The 16,351-nt window shown below is 50.6% G+C and overlaps 1 protein-coding gene across 4 annotated transcripts in view; it reads right to left on the minus strand.

The window, feature by feature from the left end:
• Positions 1-1,254: 1,254 nt before the first annotated feature.
• Positions 1,255-16,351, minus strand: part of FBXO10 (F-box protein 10) — a 78,922-nt gene continuing 63,825 nt past the window's right edge. For all 4 annotated transcript variants that reach the window (XM_058444949.1, XM_032164184.2, XM_058444950.1 and 1 more), the window contains 6 exons: positions 15,501-15,571; positions 13,053-13,205; positions 11,797-12,066; positions 8,448-8,761; positions 6,240-6,421; positions 1,255-3,076 (listed from right to left, as the gene is read on the minus strand). In XM_058444949.1, coding sequence (XP_058300932.1) covers positions 2,902-3,076; positions 6,240-6,421; positions 8,448-8,761; positions 11,797-12,066; positions 13,053-13,205; positions 15,501-15,571 — 1,165 coding nt within the window. In that variant the 3' untranslated portion in view covers positions 1,255-2,901. The remainder of the gene's footprint in view (positions 3,077-6,239; positions 6,422-8,447; positions 8,762-11,796; positions 12,067-13,052; positions 13,206-15,500; positions 15,572-16,351) is intronic.

Here is a 16,351-nt window from a genome sequence, read left to right on the forward strand (position 1 = left end):
TGTCAGCCAGCAGGCAACTGGGGCCCTGCTCTGGGTTAGCTTCATCCCAGGACCCAGGCTGCCATGTCTGACACATGGTCTACTGGCAGAGGGACACGCGATCGGGGCAAGTTCTGCTGGCCCTTAAAGCTTCTGCCCAGAAGTGACCATTAACCACTTCTGCCCACATTCACTGGGCAAATCAGGTCACATGGCAACATGATAGGGCATGTTACTCTCCTTGAGGGGCAGCAAACATTAGTAACTACCAAAACCAGGGAATATTTTCATTTTAATAGTTTAGTGTATATTTATAGTAATATAAAAAGTATTTTCAGTGTGTGAAAAAAAGACATGTTGTAGGATGGGATCCTGGAATGGAAAAAGGGCATTAGGTAACAAACTAAAGAAATCTGAGGCCAGGCACAGTGGCTCATGCTTGTAATCCCAGCACTTCGGGGCGTTGAGGCAGGCGGATCACTTGAGCCCAGGAGTTTGAGACCGGGCTGGGCAACATGGCAAAACCCCATCTCTACAAAAAAATAGAAAAATTAGCCAGGCGTGGTGGCACATGCCTGTAGTCCCAGCTGCTCAGGAGGCTGAGGTGGGAGGATCACCTGAGTAAGCCTGGGGAGGTCAAGGCTGCGGTGAACCATGATCACGCCACTGCACTCCAGCCTGGGCAACAGAGTGAGATCCCATTTCAAAAAGAAAAAAAGAAATCTGAATAAACTATGGACTTTAGTTAGTTAATAATGTACCAGTACTAGTTTATGAATTTTTACAAATGTACACTGACAGCATAAGATGTTAATAACATGGAAACTCGGGGAGTGGCAAGGGTGATATGGGAATTGTAGTAATCATCTGTCTGCTCAATTTTGCTGCGTATTTAAAACTTCTAAAAATTAAGTAGATTTAAAGAAAAAAGTACTAACTTCTCAGGTGACATATGGATATAGCAAAAATTCTAAGATGCTGAGTAAGTGAAGTTGGGCAAGTATGCTCCCGGGCCTGAGGTCCCTAAGCTGACAGTCCAGTGATCCCCGGGGACGGCCTGTTTCTGTTGTCTTCACAGAGCCCCACTGGGCACGCAGGCAGGAGTGGAATTATAGCCCGATTGAGCCCTTCAGCCCTATATCTGGAACTGTCACAGGAACGAGCTGACCCAACAAGATGGCCCCAGGATTCTCCTCTCCTTCAGAGGAAACAGTGCTGGGCCTGGCCAGCTGGGAGCCCCAGTATATGCCCAGACCAAGGAAAAGCTTCCAAAAGTGCCTTTTTTAAAATATAGAACTTTATTTCGGTTACTGAGGTTTTTGTTACTGTTGGTTCACAGAAAAGTCATTTCTTAGAAAATAGTAAAGGCAGCATTTTGTACAGCGACTCACATTGGGGCCACCAAACAAGTGCAAAGGACAGTGCCAGGGATAGAAGAGGCCAGCACTCTTGTGCTCAGAGTTCTCAGGGAGAACCCAGTGCTCCTGGCTCCCTCTACCCCCTCCCACCCCACCCAACAGAGCAGCACCTAGGGCCAATAGAACCAGCCATGCAGCCAAGTGCACGACAGTGACCCCAGCAGGCTGGTGAAGGCCCTACAGGAAAGGCCGAGTGGGAGGGGATTGTTCAGGCTGAGCTGGCCCTGCATCCAGCCCCCTTCCTCAAGCAGTGGGGTCTGAGCTCGCCTGGCTTTGGGACTTGGACATATTCACAGTACAGTTCAGTAATGTCCTCTGGGAGCTGGCCTTCCTCTCCTCACTCAGGCCACTAATCCTACCCCAGCCTCAGGCTGGGATCTGGGGACGCACAGTCAGATGTGGCCCTACTTACAGGGAGCACACAGGTAAGTGGAGGGTCAGGCTATGGACCCAGATAGCTCCAGGACAAGGCAGAAAGTGCTCAGTACCCTGAGGGAGCAGAGAAGGGCCACTGAGGCCCAGAGGGGGAAAGAGGGCAGGGAGAGCTATGTGGAGGTGGCAGTGTCTCGGCTAAACCTTGAGGAACGAGGACACGGAGATGGAGAAGGGCATGCCAGGAGGAGGGAAGAGCATGAGCCAAGGCACAGAGTGGGGAGGCTTGGGAGGGTCAGTAAAGGCCGGCGTTCATCCATGAGAACACAGATGCGAACGAGAGGCCCAGGTACCCCCATCTGAACAGGCTGGTGCTCAGGAGGGGCGGCTGGTGTGGGCGTGCTCACATGGGGTTTGAATCCTCCTGCATTTGGGAGCTCTCTGGGGATGGAGTAGAGCCTCGTGCATCCCTGCCCACCCAGCCTAGCACCTGCCTGCATGCTGCAGCCCCACCTGTTTCAGCGTATCCCTCTGTCATCCCTGGGGCAGCCTTTCCTTGGGGCCTCCAGTTGCTCCCAGGTCCTTCCTCCCTCCCAGGTCCATGTCCAAGTCCTCAAGTCAACCAAACTCAACTCCTCCAGCCTCCAGAGACAGCTGGGAGGGTGTGGTGGGGTCCCTGGAGGGATTGAAAGGGAGACAGGTCTAGCAAAGGGGAAAATTCTGGAGCAGTTGTCTCTCTCCACCTCACTAGAATCACTTCCCGCCATCAGAAGTAAATCTGCTCTTTCCTGAGAAGAGTCTGGGTTTGGTGTGTGCAAAACACGGTTCCTTAGAACTCAAGAGAAAATCCTGACCAAAAGCTTCAGCATTTGGGCTTCCCCAGCTGTTCACAATCTTTATAGACTTTGAGTGACTGGAAACCCACCAGCTTCTATCCCTTCTCCTTGAAAAACATTGCCCACTTTCTTCTTGCTATGGGCTGTGGAGCTGAAGTGTTCTGGAGGTACCGTGTTTTGGAGGCCTGGGACCCATTTGTTCCCGGGGGAGGGGGGCGGAGTCTTCTCAGGCACTATTTCCACCTTAGCTCCTCTAAGCATCCATCCGGGCTTGGCCCTGAAGCAGGTCTGTGTCCTCACAGGATGGTGCAGAAGACACTGCGGTTGCTGTGGTAACCACCTTCCACCCGTGCTGTAATCCTCGTTGCCATGGCCGTCACCTTCTGCCCATTGTGGGCTGCCGAGGGGCGTCTGAGAGAGTTTTCGAGGTGGGGCCGTGCTGGTGGGTTCACCAGGCGCCACGTATCAGACCTGGAGGCGCAAAACGAAAGTCAGTGAACTTCTGAAGGGTGTGCAGTGCTGGCTGAATGCCCTGCACAATCTTAACTTTGATTCCAGATCGGTGGATCCAGGTGTTTAAATCTGGGTATAGGTTTTATCTTCCAGTTTAGTGTTAGTCCAAAGAGGTGGGATGTTGAGAAACTAAGGGGCAAAAGCCCTGCATTCCACGTCCAGCTCTGCCTTCAACTCTGCATGTAGCCTTGGACAAGGTCCCTCTATAGGCCTCAATTTTCCCACTTTGACACAGGGTATCACTTTGTTGCCCAGGCTGGGTTGCAGTGGCATGATTATGGCTCACTGCAGCCTCAACCTCCTGGGCTCAAGTGATCTCCCACCTCAGCCTCCCAAAGTGCTGGGATTATAGGCTTGAGCCACTGCACCCAGCCAATTTCCCCACTTTAAATAAGGATCTGGATAAGATCATAGGGTGGTTGTTGTGAGACACGGTCTCATTATGTTGCCCAAGCTGGTCTTAAACTCCTGGGCTCAAGTGATCCTCCTGCCTCAGCTTCCCGAGTAGCTGGGATTACAGGTGTGTGCCACGGTGTCCAGCTTTTCCTCTTTCATTTCTTTTCAGCGCTATGACCACAAATGTTTATAGAAGCTTTATTCATAATCACCCAAAACTAGAAAGTACCTAAATACCCTTCTGCTGATGAGTGAATAAACTGTGCGGTGCACCCATACAGGGGAAGACTACTCAGCAACCAAAAGGAATGAATGCCTTACATGCAACACCATGAATGAATCTCCAAGCATGTTAGGCTAAGTGAAAGAAGCCAGACTCAAAAGACTACAGACTGCAGGATTTCTGGGGTTTTTGTTTTTAATTTTTTAATTTTTTTTTTTTCCCCGAGACGGAGTCTTGCTCTGTCACCCAGGCTGGAGTGCAGTAGTGCGATCTGGGTTCACTGCAACCTCTTCCTCCCAGGTTCAAGTGATCCTCCTGGCTTAGCCTCCCGAGTGGCTGGGACTACAGTTGCATACCATGACGCCCAGCTAATTTTTGTATTTTTTTTAGTAGAGATGGGGTTTCACCGTGTTGGCCAGGCTGGTCTTGAAATCCCGACCTCAGGTGATCCACCCACCTCGGCCTCCCAAAGTGCTAGGATTACAGGCATGAGCCACTGCACCCAGCCACGATTTCTTTTATATGACATTTGGGAAAATGCAAATCTATGGGGGATAGAAGTTGGTTGGTTTCCAGTCACCCAAACTCTTGTAGAGAGCATGGAGGGCCAGGGAAAATAAAATGATAGTGAAGCTGTGGTCAGAGTTTTCTGATGCTTGAGTTACAAGGAACCAACTTTACACACTAAGTTTCCATTTGCTTAAGGCAACACATTGTCTTATATGTATTTTTATGATAATGATGTTACAATGAAAGGACTGGAAAGGTGTGGAGGGAATCAGAGGTTGGCTACTAGCATGTGAGTAAAAAGGCCTAAGCTATGTTGGGAGGACTGTATGTATTTGAGTTTGGCAGCAGGGGAGCACTACTGAAAAGGAGTGATGAAATGAAAGGCTGGAAAAGACAATTAGGACCTCAGGGTAGACAGCGGACAATACCAGAGCTGGCATTGGCAAAGTCTGGGCTGTATCCTGTACCCTGGGGTCTCCAAAGGGGAGGAGGAGGTGGATCCCAGGGAGTCCACAATATAATCTGCTGGGATGTGGGAAGAAAATACTAGAATTTCAGTTTTTTTAAACTTTATACTTAAAATTTTCTATTTTGGGGATAGTTTATAATGTAAATAATATACTGCTAGAATACACACATTAAGTTATGAATAGGTATACCGGTGAGGTGTGGTGGCTCACACCTGTAATCTCAGTACTTTGGGAGGCCAAGGCGGGTGGATCACCTGAGGTCAGGAGTTCGAGACCAGCCTGGCCAACATGGCAAAACCCCGTCTCTACTAAAAACACAAAAATCAGCTGGGAGTGGTGGCGGGTGCCTGTAATCCCAGCTGCTCAGGAGGCTGAGGCAGGAGGATCGCTTGAACCTGGGAGGAAGAGGTTGCAGTGAGCTGAGATCGCACCACTGCACTGCAGCCTGGCAACACAGCAAGACTTGGTCTCTAAATAAATAAATAGGTATACCTACATCAGGGGGTTTCTTCAAAGAATATTTTTTCCCAAGAGTGTGTATAATACAAAAAGTATGGAGATCCTTACTACAGAACATGAAGATCCATGAGAGGTTTTTAACCATGGATGTGATGTGACCAGAGCTCTCCTTAGAAAGATTAACTTGGCGGGATACATGGGACAACCTCCAGAGTGGAGCAGGGGGTGGCCACAGGCAGGGAGACTTGACAGGAGGCTGCTGCAGGGGGACAGGTGACATTGGCGGTGCAGGAGTGATACCAACTACAGCAAATATCAGTATGATTTTACAACCAGAATGGGAAAGCAAAAGCACGGACCAATCAGAACACAGCCCAAGCAGAAGCAACTGGAACAGCTATGCATCGCAGTAACACAGGCGGTACAGGTCAGGGTGAGAGGTGCTGAGACCTGAATTAGGATGGCGGCAGTTGGGGAAGAGGAGGTGCCGGAAAAGGGAACATTTCAGAAGCAGAATCAACAAGACCTGGTGACTGACTGGACATCTTCGGATTAGGGAGAAAAAGGGAGCAGAAGTTTTGTTGTCAGAACACTGAGTGGATGGTGATGTCGCTGAAATGGGGAACGTGAAAGGACAGAGAGGTTTGAGGAAGATGGGTAGCGGCAATTGTGATACACTGAGGCAGGGTGACTAAAGGACAGCAGCAGCATCAACTAACATTTTTACAACCCCTCAGATTCAGCCAGGTTGTGTGATCTTATTAAATGGATTTTACTGAGGCTCAAAGATGTGAGTAAGTTGCGCAAGGTCACACAGCCAGTAACCCGCAGAGCTGAGATTTGAAACCACGTACCCCTGACTCTTAAAAAGCTTGTTCCCTCCTGGGGAGTCATCAGCCCGGGCCTGACATACAGCCAGGCACAGGCCTTTTTCTGACTGGAGTTGACAGCTGGCAGGGTTGCAGGGAGCCCGGGCAGCCACAATCCCTGGGTGTGGGCCTGGCTTCTTCAGGGAGCTTACTGTGGCTCTAGAGGACTGGTTCAGGCAACCTCAAGCACTCACTTTTTCTTGAAGACCAGGAACTTGTTGTTTTGCATGACGCATTCTCGGTTGTTTGAGATCTGCTGAAAGATGGTCTTACTGGTTTTGCCCTGGAAGATGATGTTTTCCTGCACCAGGGCCTTGGCACGGCCCCGCACTGCGATGCCGTAGGCCCGGAACGAGTGGATCCGGTTCTTTATTACCTGGGAGAGGCAGCCAGAGATTGTCACACCTCAGGGATTCACAGACTGAGTGGGAGAGCTGGGCAAGTGAATTATCAGTTCTAAAACCGAGAGGCAGGAACACGCTGGGCAGGTCAGTGAAGAGCCTATAATCTCAAAGAAGGGCACCAAGAACAGCTGGGGGAGCCAGGGAAGGCTTCCTGGAAGAGGTGATAGGTAAGTTGTAGGCATTTATCAGATGCAGAACAGGGAGAGCTGTTGCAGGAAGGAGAAACAATATACAGAGGCCTAGCAGAGAGGGGAGGTAGCGTCAGAAGTCAGGGCCACTGGCAACCCAACTGAGACAAAAGTGTGTCCCTCTCTCCCTTCCTCTGCTCCCGCAGTGCTCAGAGGCAAAGCCCCAGCATTCTTTACTCTTTGCCTAAAGTCACTAACCCATGAAGCTGCAGAACTGTAAAGAGGCTTTAGGCGACCCAGCAATCCCACTACTGGATGTCTACCTAAAGGAAAAAAAGTCATATGCACACGCATATTGATAGCAGGACAATTTACAATTGCAAAAATATGCAACCAACCTAACTGCCCATCAGCCAAAGAGTGGATAAAGAAATGTGGTAAAGGCTGGGTGCAGTGGCTCACACCTGTAATCCCAGCACTTTGGGAGGCTGAGGCGGGTGGATCATCTGAGGTCAGGAGTTTGAGACCAGCCTGACCAACATGGTGTCTCTACTAAAAATAACAAAATTAGCTGGGCATGGCGGCACATGCCTATAATCCCAGCTACTTGGGAGGCTGGCAGGAGAATGGCTTGAACCCGGGAGGTGGAGGTTGCAATGAGCTGAGATCATGCCATTGCACTCCAGCCTGGGCAACAAGAGAGAAACTCTTGTGGTATATATATACCACAGAATACTACTCAGCCATAAAACAGAATGAAATAACAGCCTTTGCAGCAACTTGGATGGACTTGGAGGCCATTATTCTAAGAGAAGTAACTCAGGAATGGAAAACCAAATATTCTATGTCTTTACTTGCTCACTACTTATAAGTGGGAGCTATGCTATGAGGATGAAAAGGCATAAGGATGATATAATGGACTTTCGTGACTCGGGGGGAAGGGTGGGAGCAGGGTGAGGGATAAAAGACTATATATTGGGTACAGTGTACACTGCTTGAGTGACAGGGGCACCAAAATCTCAGAATTCACCACTAAAGAACTTATCCATATAACCAAAAGCCACCTGTATCTCAAAAACTGTTGAACTAAAAATAAAAATAGAGCCTTTGGGATAATTCCGTAAGGGCAGGAACAAGATCTGTTTGGCTCCACAATGAAACAGGGCTCTGCATAGAAAGGTGCTCGGAGCTCAGTCCGGTGGGGAGACAGATAGGCAAAGGAAGAGATACCAACCCCTGTGGAGAGTGCTCTGTGAGGACCAAGCCCTGTGGAGAGTGCTCTGTGAGGACCAAGCCCTGTGGAGAGTGCTCTGTGAGGCAGATGTGGGCAAAAGCACCAGACAAGGGGTACCTCAAACATCCTGGGGTGGGGGGCTCAGGGACTCTTCCTGAACAAAGACACAGCTAAGCAGCAGGACTGCAGCGCAAGGGGGGCAGGGGGGCGGGGGTATGAGGGGTCTACAGGGGAGAGTGTATGCAAAGGCCCCAAGGCAGGATCTCTCTCCTCATTAAGCAGCTACTGTACACCAGGCACTGTGCATGATTATTCTGTTAAGGAAAGACAGCTGAAATAGTCCTGACCTTGACCTGGAGATCATGAAGATACCTCAGGAGGCTCCCAACACCATGACAAGGAGGTGACACCCCATCCCTGGCTTCCTGCTGGTGAGCCCTTGTTCATCCTTCAGGACTCAGTTCCCTCCTGTGGGAAGTCCCACCCACATTTCCCAGGCTGAGTCCTGGCAGGAGGGATACTGTCCCTTGCAGTGCTGAGTGATTACGGTTCTGTTCTCAGCAGAGGCCACGAGGACTGTCCCAGGGTTGTGCCCTGTGTGGGCATCACACTTCACACACATGCAGACATACTCACTTTAGTGTCGGACCTGGGCAGCAGCTGCAGCCCGCTGCCCCGGTTGCCAATGATATCGTTTTCAATGACGACGGTGCTGTCACCCTTGGTGATAATGCCGTGGCCTCTGTTGTCATAGATGCCATTGCCCCGGAGCTCCACTCTGCACTGGGCCTCAACCTTGACCCCACTTTGCCGGTTGCAGGAGATGCTGTTGTCGGCCACTCGGGTGGGCTGGCTGCTCTGGGCCACAGTAATGCCTCTGTCCCCATTCGCGTGGATCACATTGGTGATGACATGCAGTGCCTCGCTGCTCTGGACATAGAGTCCTGAGGCTATGGGTGGAGGGGTTGGAAAGCACAGGGGGTCCCAGGGTCAGCCCTGACACCACCAGTCAGGAAAAACCTTCCCTGAATTGTGCACTCCAAGAGAAGGGAGTGGAGAAGAAGAGGTACCAACACTCAGAAACAACCCTCGAGTTTGTATCTTCCAAGCTGATGAAACAGGAGGAGGAAATCCAGGTGCATCAACAAAACTCTGGTTCTTCTGCATGAAGTCCTTATTCAGTGTAGCCAGAGAAACATGATGTGAGAAGGCTCCTCTGGCCTGAGATCCCACCGTGTGCTTGAATGCCTCCTGCACCACCGCCATCCTACTGCCACTTACACCTCCCTGACGGGGTGCTCACTACCGCCTCAAGGCTGCTCACTCCCCCTCTGGACAGTCAGATCTACTCGTTAGAGGGTTTTGCTTTGCCCTCCTTCCTACACTAAGCTGGAATCTGCCTCCCTACTGTTTGGGGAAATTTTCTTTTTTTTTTTTTGAGACAGAGTCTCGCTGTGTCGCCCAGGCTGGAGTGCAGTGGGGCCATCTCGGCTCACTGCAAGCTCTGCCTCCCAGGTTCCACCATTCTCCTGCCTCAGCCTCCCAAGTAGTTGGGACTACAGGTGCCCGCCACCACGCCTGGCATTTTTTTTTTGTATTTTTAGTAGAGACGGGGTTTCACTGTGTTAGCCAGGATGGTCTTGATCTCCTGACCTCGTGATCCACCCACCTCAGCCTCCCAAAGTGCTGGGATTACAGGCGTCAGCCACCATGCCGGGCCGGAAATTTTCTTCTTAATGTAAATTCTGTAATTTTGGAGTACAAAAACTTACTAAGCGAGTAATATGTGTCAAAAATGTGTTTGAAATTTAGGAAAGGAAAACCGACGCTTGGGGTTGTGTGTACTTAGAGACACTAGGTACATGAGGAGAAAAGCCCCAAGTCAGCAGGATTAGAGCCCCACGGCTTGTCAGGAAAAGAAAGCAGGGCAGCCAGAGCTGGGGGCGAGGAGGGGAGGGCTCTGCGGTAGGTCCCTCTGCCCACCACAGCAGCAACAAGGGTTGGGGCAGTGCTGGGGGAGGTTGTGTGCAGGACGATGACTGGGGCCCTGCAGCAGTGTCTGGAGCCATGAGCCTGCAAGCTCAAATCTCTTGGTGGCACCAGCCTGTTGCTTCTCCTGGCTTGGTTGAGAACAACAAAAATAAGTATTTGTGAACGTAGGTGGCTTTGCCTGTCGTACCAGACAGACAGCATGGCCACATGGAGGAAACTCTGACCTGGGAGGGGACAGAACTCATTTTCCGAATAAGTGGGTTGGGGCTGCTGGTTATCCATCTCCCTGTCCTCTACCACTACCAGAAGCAAGTGCTTACCAGGCCCAGGAATCTTTTTTAATTTAATTTTGTTTTAGAGACAGGGTCTTGCTCTATTGCCCAGGCAGTAGTGCAGTGGCACCATCATAGCTCACTGCAACCTCAAACTCTGAGTCCTGAGCTCAAGCATCCTCCTACTTCAGCCTCCCTAGTAGTTGGAACTACAGGCATGTACCACCATGCCCAGCTAATCTGAAAAAAAATTTTTTTCTCAGTAGAGATTGAGGTCTCTCTATGTTGCCTAGGCTGGTCTTGAACTCCTAAACTCAAGCGATTCTCCTGCCTTGGCCTCTCAAAGTGTTAGGGTTACAGGTGTGAGCCATTGCATCTAGCCCAGGAATCTGTTCTTAATAAGACTTCCTCCATTTCCCGACCCACCCATCCATCCTACCCTCCAACCCCCACCCCATAGTGAGTTTGATTTTTTTTTTTTAAGACAGGGTCTTGCTTCTGAGCTCTGAGCACCTAGAGTACAGTGGTACAATCACACCTCACTGCAGCCTTGAACTCCTGGGCTCAAGCGATCCTCCCGCCTCCTGAGTAGCTGGGACCACAGGCACATGCCACCAGATCCAGCTAATTTTTCTTTTTCTTCTCCCTTTTTTTTTGTAGAAACCAAGTCTTGTTATGTTGCCCAGGTGGGTCTTGAACACCTGGCCTCAAGCAATACCCCCCCCACCCCCCGTCTTGGCCTCCTAAAGTCCTGGGATTACAGGCTTGATCCCTGGCACCTGGCTTCCATTTTTCATCAAGTTTAGGATAACATGGATTTAAAACACTTTTATTTTCTGTCTCTCTAAGAAGGAAAACTCACTGCCAATTAAACCATGATATATGAGAGATGTTAAATTGTGAGAAATGTATCCCAGAGTTGATTAAAAGTGTGTGTGCCAGAGGTGGGATTTGGTACTGCAGGGACAGGCGCACTGAGCTGGGTGGGCTTCAGTTCTTTGTTTCAAGTTCATGGCCTCAGTGTTGATGAAACAGCCACAGAAATAAATACAGCCGTGAGGCCTCATAATAAGTGCCAGTGGGGATGGGGAGGGCCCAGTTCAAAGGAGGAAGGAATGAAGGGGGATATTCACAGCAGGTTTTGAAGTTCAAGTTAGTTTGGGACATGTGGATGGGAGAAACGGCATGAGTGAGGTCAGCAGGTTAGGAAGCAGGAAAGAATGGATTCAAGTTTAATGAGTAATACAGGGGGATTGGGGATCAGGCTGAAGAAGTGGCTGATGAGGCCTGAGGGCAAGTTGGGATCAGTCTGCAGAAGGCCCTGCCTGGCGGCCGCACCGTCTCAAAAATAAGGAGCACCTCTGCCCGGCCGCCCCACTGTCTGGGAAGTGAGGAGCGCCTCTCCCTGGCCCCCACACTGTCTGGGAAGTGAGGAGCGCCTCTGCCTGGCCCCCACACTGTCTGGGAAGTGAGGAGCACCTCTGCCTGGCCCCCACACTGTCTGGGAAGTGAGGAGCACCTCTGCCTGGCCGCTGTGCAACCCTCCAAGTGTGAAGTGGCAACCTTGTGTGTGATCTTTCTGCCCTCCTCAGGTTTGCATCTTTGACATTAAAGTTTACTTTTAAATTTAAATTAAATTAAAAGTTTTAAATTGGAGGAAAAAAAAAGACAGTGGGGAGCCATGGAAGGCTCTTGAGCAGGGGCGGAGGGGGTGCACTCACCTCCATTGTGATTAATACTGTTAGACTCGACAAGAGCTATGGTGATGGGCCGGCGCAGTGGGTCGTCCTCTTTCTCCAGCTCCGTCTCCCAGAGGATGGCGTCCCCATCCTCGCTGAAGTTCTCTTGAGCCCTGTGGCCTCGAGGTAACTCGCCGGAGCCATCCTTCTGGCTAAATACTGCCACTCCATACAGGCCATTGTAGCTGACGTGGTTGCTGGTGACATGGGGGAGGCTGGACGACATCATCCACACACCACAGCCCTTGTTAGCTGGGACAGTGAGAGGAGCTGGTCACCGACACTGAGCTCAGGTGAAGTGGCACCTGAGTCTCCCTGAGAGGGGAAGCAAAAGCCACTGGCCTGGGAGAGAGTCCCTGACTTGCTAATGACCTCGGACAAGCCACTTGATGGCTCCAGCCGCAGACTTCACCTTCACACGAGAGAGGTCATCAGGATCAGGTGAACCTCACAAGCTCGGCTCATTCCACACAGTGTGAAAGTGCTTTGAGGACTGTCAGGGCCACATGTCCACATCAGAAGCACATGAGCCCACAGTGACAGTGCCAAGGGGGCACCAATCCCTCCCTGCATAGGAGGCAGCCTCAGTTGGAATCCCAGCCCTACCACTTCCCAGCTGTGAGACCCTGAGCAGGTTACCAGACCTCTCTCTGTCCCTCAGTTTTCTCATCTTTCAAATGGGGTTAGTAACTGTGCCTCCTTCAGAAGGCAGTCATGAGGATTAAATGTGATCGTGCATAGAAAGGGCCGAGTAGAGAGGTGGGCCTGAGTCATCTTTACTATTATCACTGTATTATTAGAGCTAGAGTCCAGACAGATTAAGGCTCTGCCCAAAGTCACTGCGTGAGTGAGAAGAGTTTTCTTCCTGTGATTATCTTGTTTTCCCATTATATTTTCAGTTCTCTGGATCAAAAGAAAGGATAAGAGGAGTTAGATGCACATGAGCCAGGGCTGAAATGGTCCTGTCCTTAAGACATGATACAACTCCTATCTTTTGCTATTTTAAAAGGGGATAACGCCTTTGGCTTTGCTAACACCTCGGGGTCAGTCTGGACTACAACGTGATTTATAAGAGGCTCTTTGTTCTGAGAGGGCCTGGGTGACTGTGGCCTGAGGGTGCCTGTTCAGATGAGGTCTTTGAGGCACAGGGAAAGGCAGTGACCTTCTCAGGACCCACAAGCTAGAGATGGAACCTGGGCTTCCTGCCTCCCCGGCTGGGTTGGGAACAAGCTCCTCACCGTAGATGGTATTTCCTTCTATGAGGCCTTTGCCTTCGTCTCCCACAACCACACCATCTGAATAGCCAAAGCAGATGAGGTTACTCCTGAGAACAGGGATCCCTCCACGGCGGATATCCACACCTCCCCACTGATTCTCACGGATGACATTTTCTATGGAGAGAAGCAAAAAAGAAGGTCAGTACCCAAGGGCCAGCTCCAGTGCTGGCAAATAGGACTTGGACAGTTTTGATCAAGGCTACTCCAGACCAGGAGGCCCTGGCCTTACCCTGCCAGCAATTAGCACTGTAAATCTTGTCTGCTGCCTGATGTTTCAGGGACTTATCTGCTGACTCCTTTCCCCAAGGGCAAGGCTTGTGTCTATCTTGTGCACTCCTATCTCCCCGGCACCTACTATACCCAATGGTCTTGAGGACTGATGATTAAAAATGAACTAGTTTTGGCCAGGCACGGTGGCTCATGCCTGTAATCCCAGTACTTTGGGAGGCCAAGGCGGGTAGATCACTTGAGCCCAGGAGTTCCAGATCATCCTGGGCAAAATGGTGAAACCCTGTCTCCACAAAAAAATACAAAAAAAATTAGCCAAGTGTGGTGGTATGCACCTATAGTCCCAGCTTCTTGGGAGGCTGGGTGGGAGGATCACTTGAACCCTGGAGGTCAGGGCTGCAGTGGGCTATGACCGCACCACTGCACTCTGGCCTGGATGACAGACTGAGACCCTGCCTCAAAAAAAAAGAATAAACTAGCTTTGGTGAGTGACACTGGTGTCCAAAAAACCAACCAAACAAACAAAAAGGAAACAAAACAAAGAATAGGCCAGGTGCGGTGGCTCATGCCTGTAACCCCAGCACTTTGGGAGGCTGAGGCGGGCGGATCACCTGAGGTCGGGAGTTCGCGACCAGCCTGACCAACATGGAGAAACCCCATCTCTACTAAAAATACAAAATTGGGCGTGGTGGCACATGCCTGTAATCCCAGCTACTCGGGAGCCTGAGGCAGGAGAATAACTTGAACCTGGGAGGCGGAGGTTGCAGTGAGCTGAGATCGTGCCATTGCACTCCAGCCTGGGCAACAAGAGTGAATGAAACTCCGTTTCAAAAAAAAAAAAAAAGAATAAACTGGCTTTAGAGTCCTCAGAGGCAGAATGTGGCCATTTACCCACAAGCCTGCGAGAAGGCGCTAGCCTTGCCTGTCCTTCTCAGCCTCAGCTCTGAACTCTGACCACACCCATCCCCTCCTCCTCCTGGGAGCCACCATCTCTCTGGGGTAGGTGAAAGAGTCACAGGTCAGAAGGGTAGTCCATGACACTGCTGCTCCAACACTGGCAGGGAAGACGCAGCCTCCTGGGACTGAGGCGCAATGGCTGCAATGGCTCAGGAGTCTCTGTGTGACTGGCCTCTTCCTGTCTCCATGCCCCCACTGCAGGCCCCTTGCACACCACACTTCAGTCCCACAAGCGATGTCCACTCGGCCATGCCAGGTCTGTTCTCATAGGCAGCCCTACACGGAAAGTTCTTTCCCAGCTCCTCCAGCCACTCCCACTCAGGGTCTGGTTTCCTTGTCACCTTCTCAGAGGGCTGCCCTGACCACACAATCCCAAATGCCCACCCAGTCCCTCTTTTGCCTTAATTATCCATAGAGCACTTGTCACCCTCAGATAGGATGTTTTTTGCTTATATATGTAGGCTTTTATTTATTTATTCGCTTCCTCTCCTAAAATGTCAGTGGCTGACAGCCTCGTTCACTGCTGTACCTGCAGCTCCTGGAACACGGCCTGTATACAACGCGTGATCAATCCATGTCTGATAAGTTCAGTCAGGGGGATTCCCTGGGCCAGTATTTGCGGAATCCCTTTCATATCCCAGGCCTGGCTCTGCTCTGTGCTGAGGCTACATTGATGTACCAGACAGACTTGACCCTCGTCTTGTGGAATTTACCGCTTTATAAAAGAGGAGATGGACACCACAAACCACTAAGAAATTAAGTCAAAGGCCCTAGAGAGGAGGCATCCTGGGTATAGTGTATCTGTGTACAATGGGGAAGTCAGGGAAGGCTTCCCTGAGGAAGTGACAGTTAAGCTAAGACCTAAAGGATAAGCAGGGGTTAGCCGGACGGAGGTTTCCAGAGCAGGCAGAGGTCCGTACAAAGACCAAGAGGAGGGATTCGGACAGGTGGTTGGGCATCAGTGCTTCTGAAACTGTTCTGTGAGCCACCTGGTGAGGGCCTGTTGGCTCTGGGCCTGGAAGGAGCAGACACCCACTCTGTGTTAGGCCCTCCTGTAAGAAGCACAGCCACCATGCAGCTGGCGTCCCTGAGATCCAGCCCACCAGTCAGAGAAAGAGGCCATAGTCTGTGGGGGTAAAGGAGCAGTGTGAGGTCCTGAAGCTGGGGGGTGACGCCAGGGGACTTTGGCCTGGCTGCCAGGTGCCAGGCAGTTCCCATCCGTACCTGTGATGAGGCCTTTGCCGTTCTCATTCACTGCTATGCCGGCAGCACGGCCCTTGAAGATGTGGTTCCCGCTAAAGTGGAAGGAGAACACAAAGGGGTGAGCCCAGGGCATCAATGTCATGCTTCCAGGAGACTGCCTTCTTTCGTGGAAACCCTGTCTCTACAAAAAATACAAAAAAAATTAGCAGGTGTGGTGGTGTGCACCTGTAGTCCCAGCTTCTTGGGAGGCTGGGGTGGAGGATCACTTGAGCCTCCCTATGGCTCAAGTCCACAGGGGCATAAAAGCATTTCCTAAAGTCCTTTTATAAGCCAGGCATATAGAAATGTTTGTCACTGGGACAGCTTGACCAAAAACTAAACCCCCAACTATGCTGTACACGCACAATGATATCCAGTTCACTGTAGCCTCACTGGACTGTCATCTACATATATACCCATGCATATATATATATATATATATATATATATATATACATTTTTTTTTTGAGGTCTTGCTCTGTTGCCCATGCTGGAGCACAGTGGCACAATCTCAGCTCACTGCAACCTCCACCTCCTGGGTTCAAGCAATGTTCATGCCTCAGCCTGGATTACACGTGTGCACCACCACATCCAGCTAATTTTTTGTATTTTTTGTAGAGACGGGGTTTTGCTATGTTGCCCAGGCTGGTCTCGAACTCCTGGCCTCAAGTGACCCATCTGCCTCAGCCTCCTAAAGTGCTGGGATTACAGGCATGAGCCACCGCGCCTGGCCTTATATATATTTTATCCAACCATCAAATGTTTGAATCAGAAAATGTTTACAATTTTTTTGTTTGAGACATGGGTTCTCGCTCTGTTGCTCAGGCTAGCCT

The sequence above is a fragment of the Hylobates moloch genome, unplaced genomic scaffold (genome assembly GCF_009828535.3).
Source record: "Hylobates moloch isolate HMO894 unplaced genomic scaffold, HMol_V3 SCAFFOLD_10, whole genome shotgun sequence".
Taxonomy (NCBI): Eukaryota; Metazoa; Chordata; class Mammalia; order Primates; family Hylobatidae; genus Hylobates; species Hylobates moloch.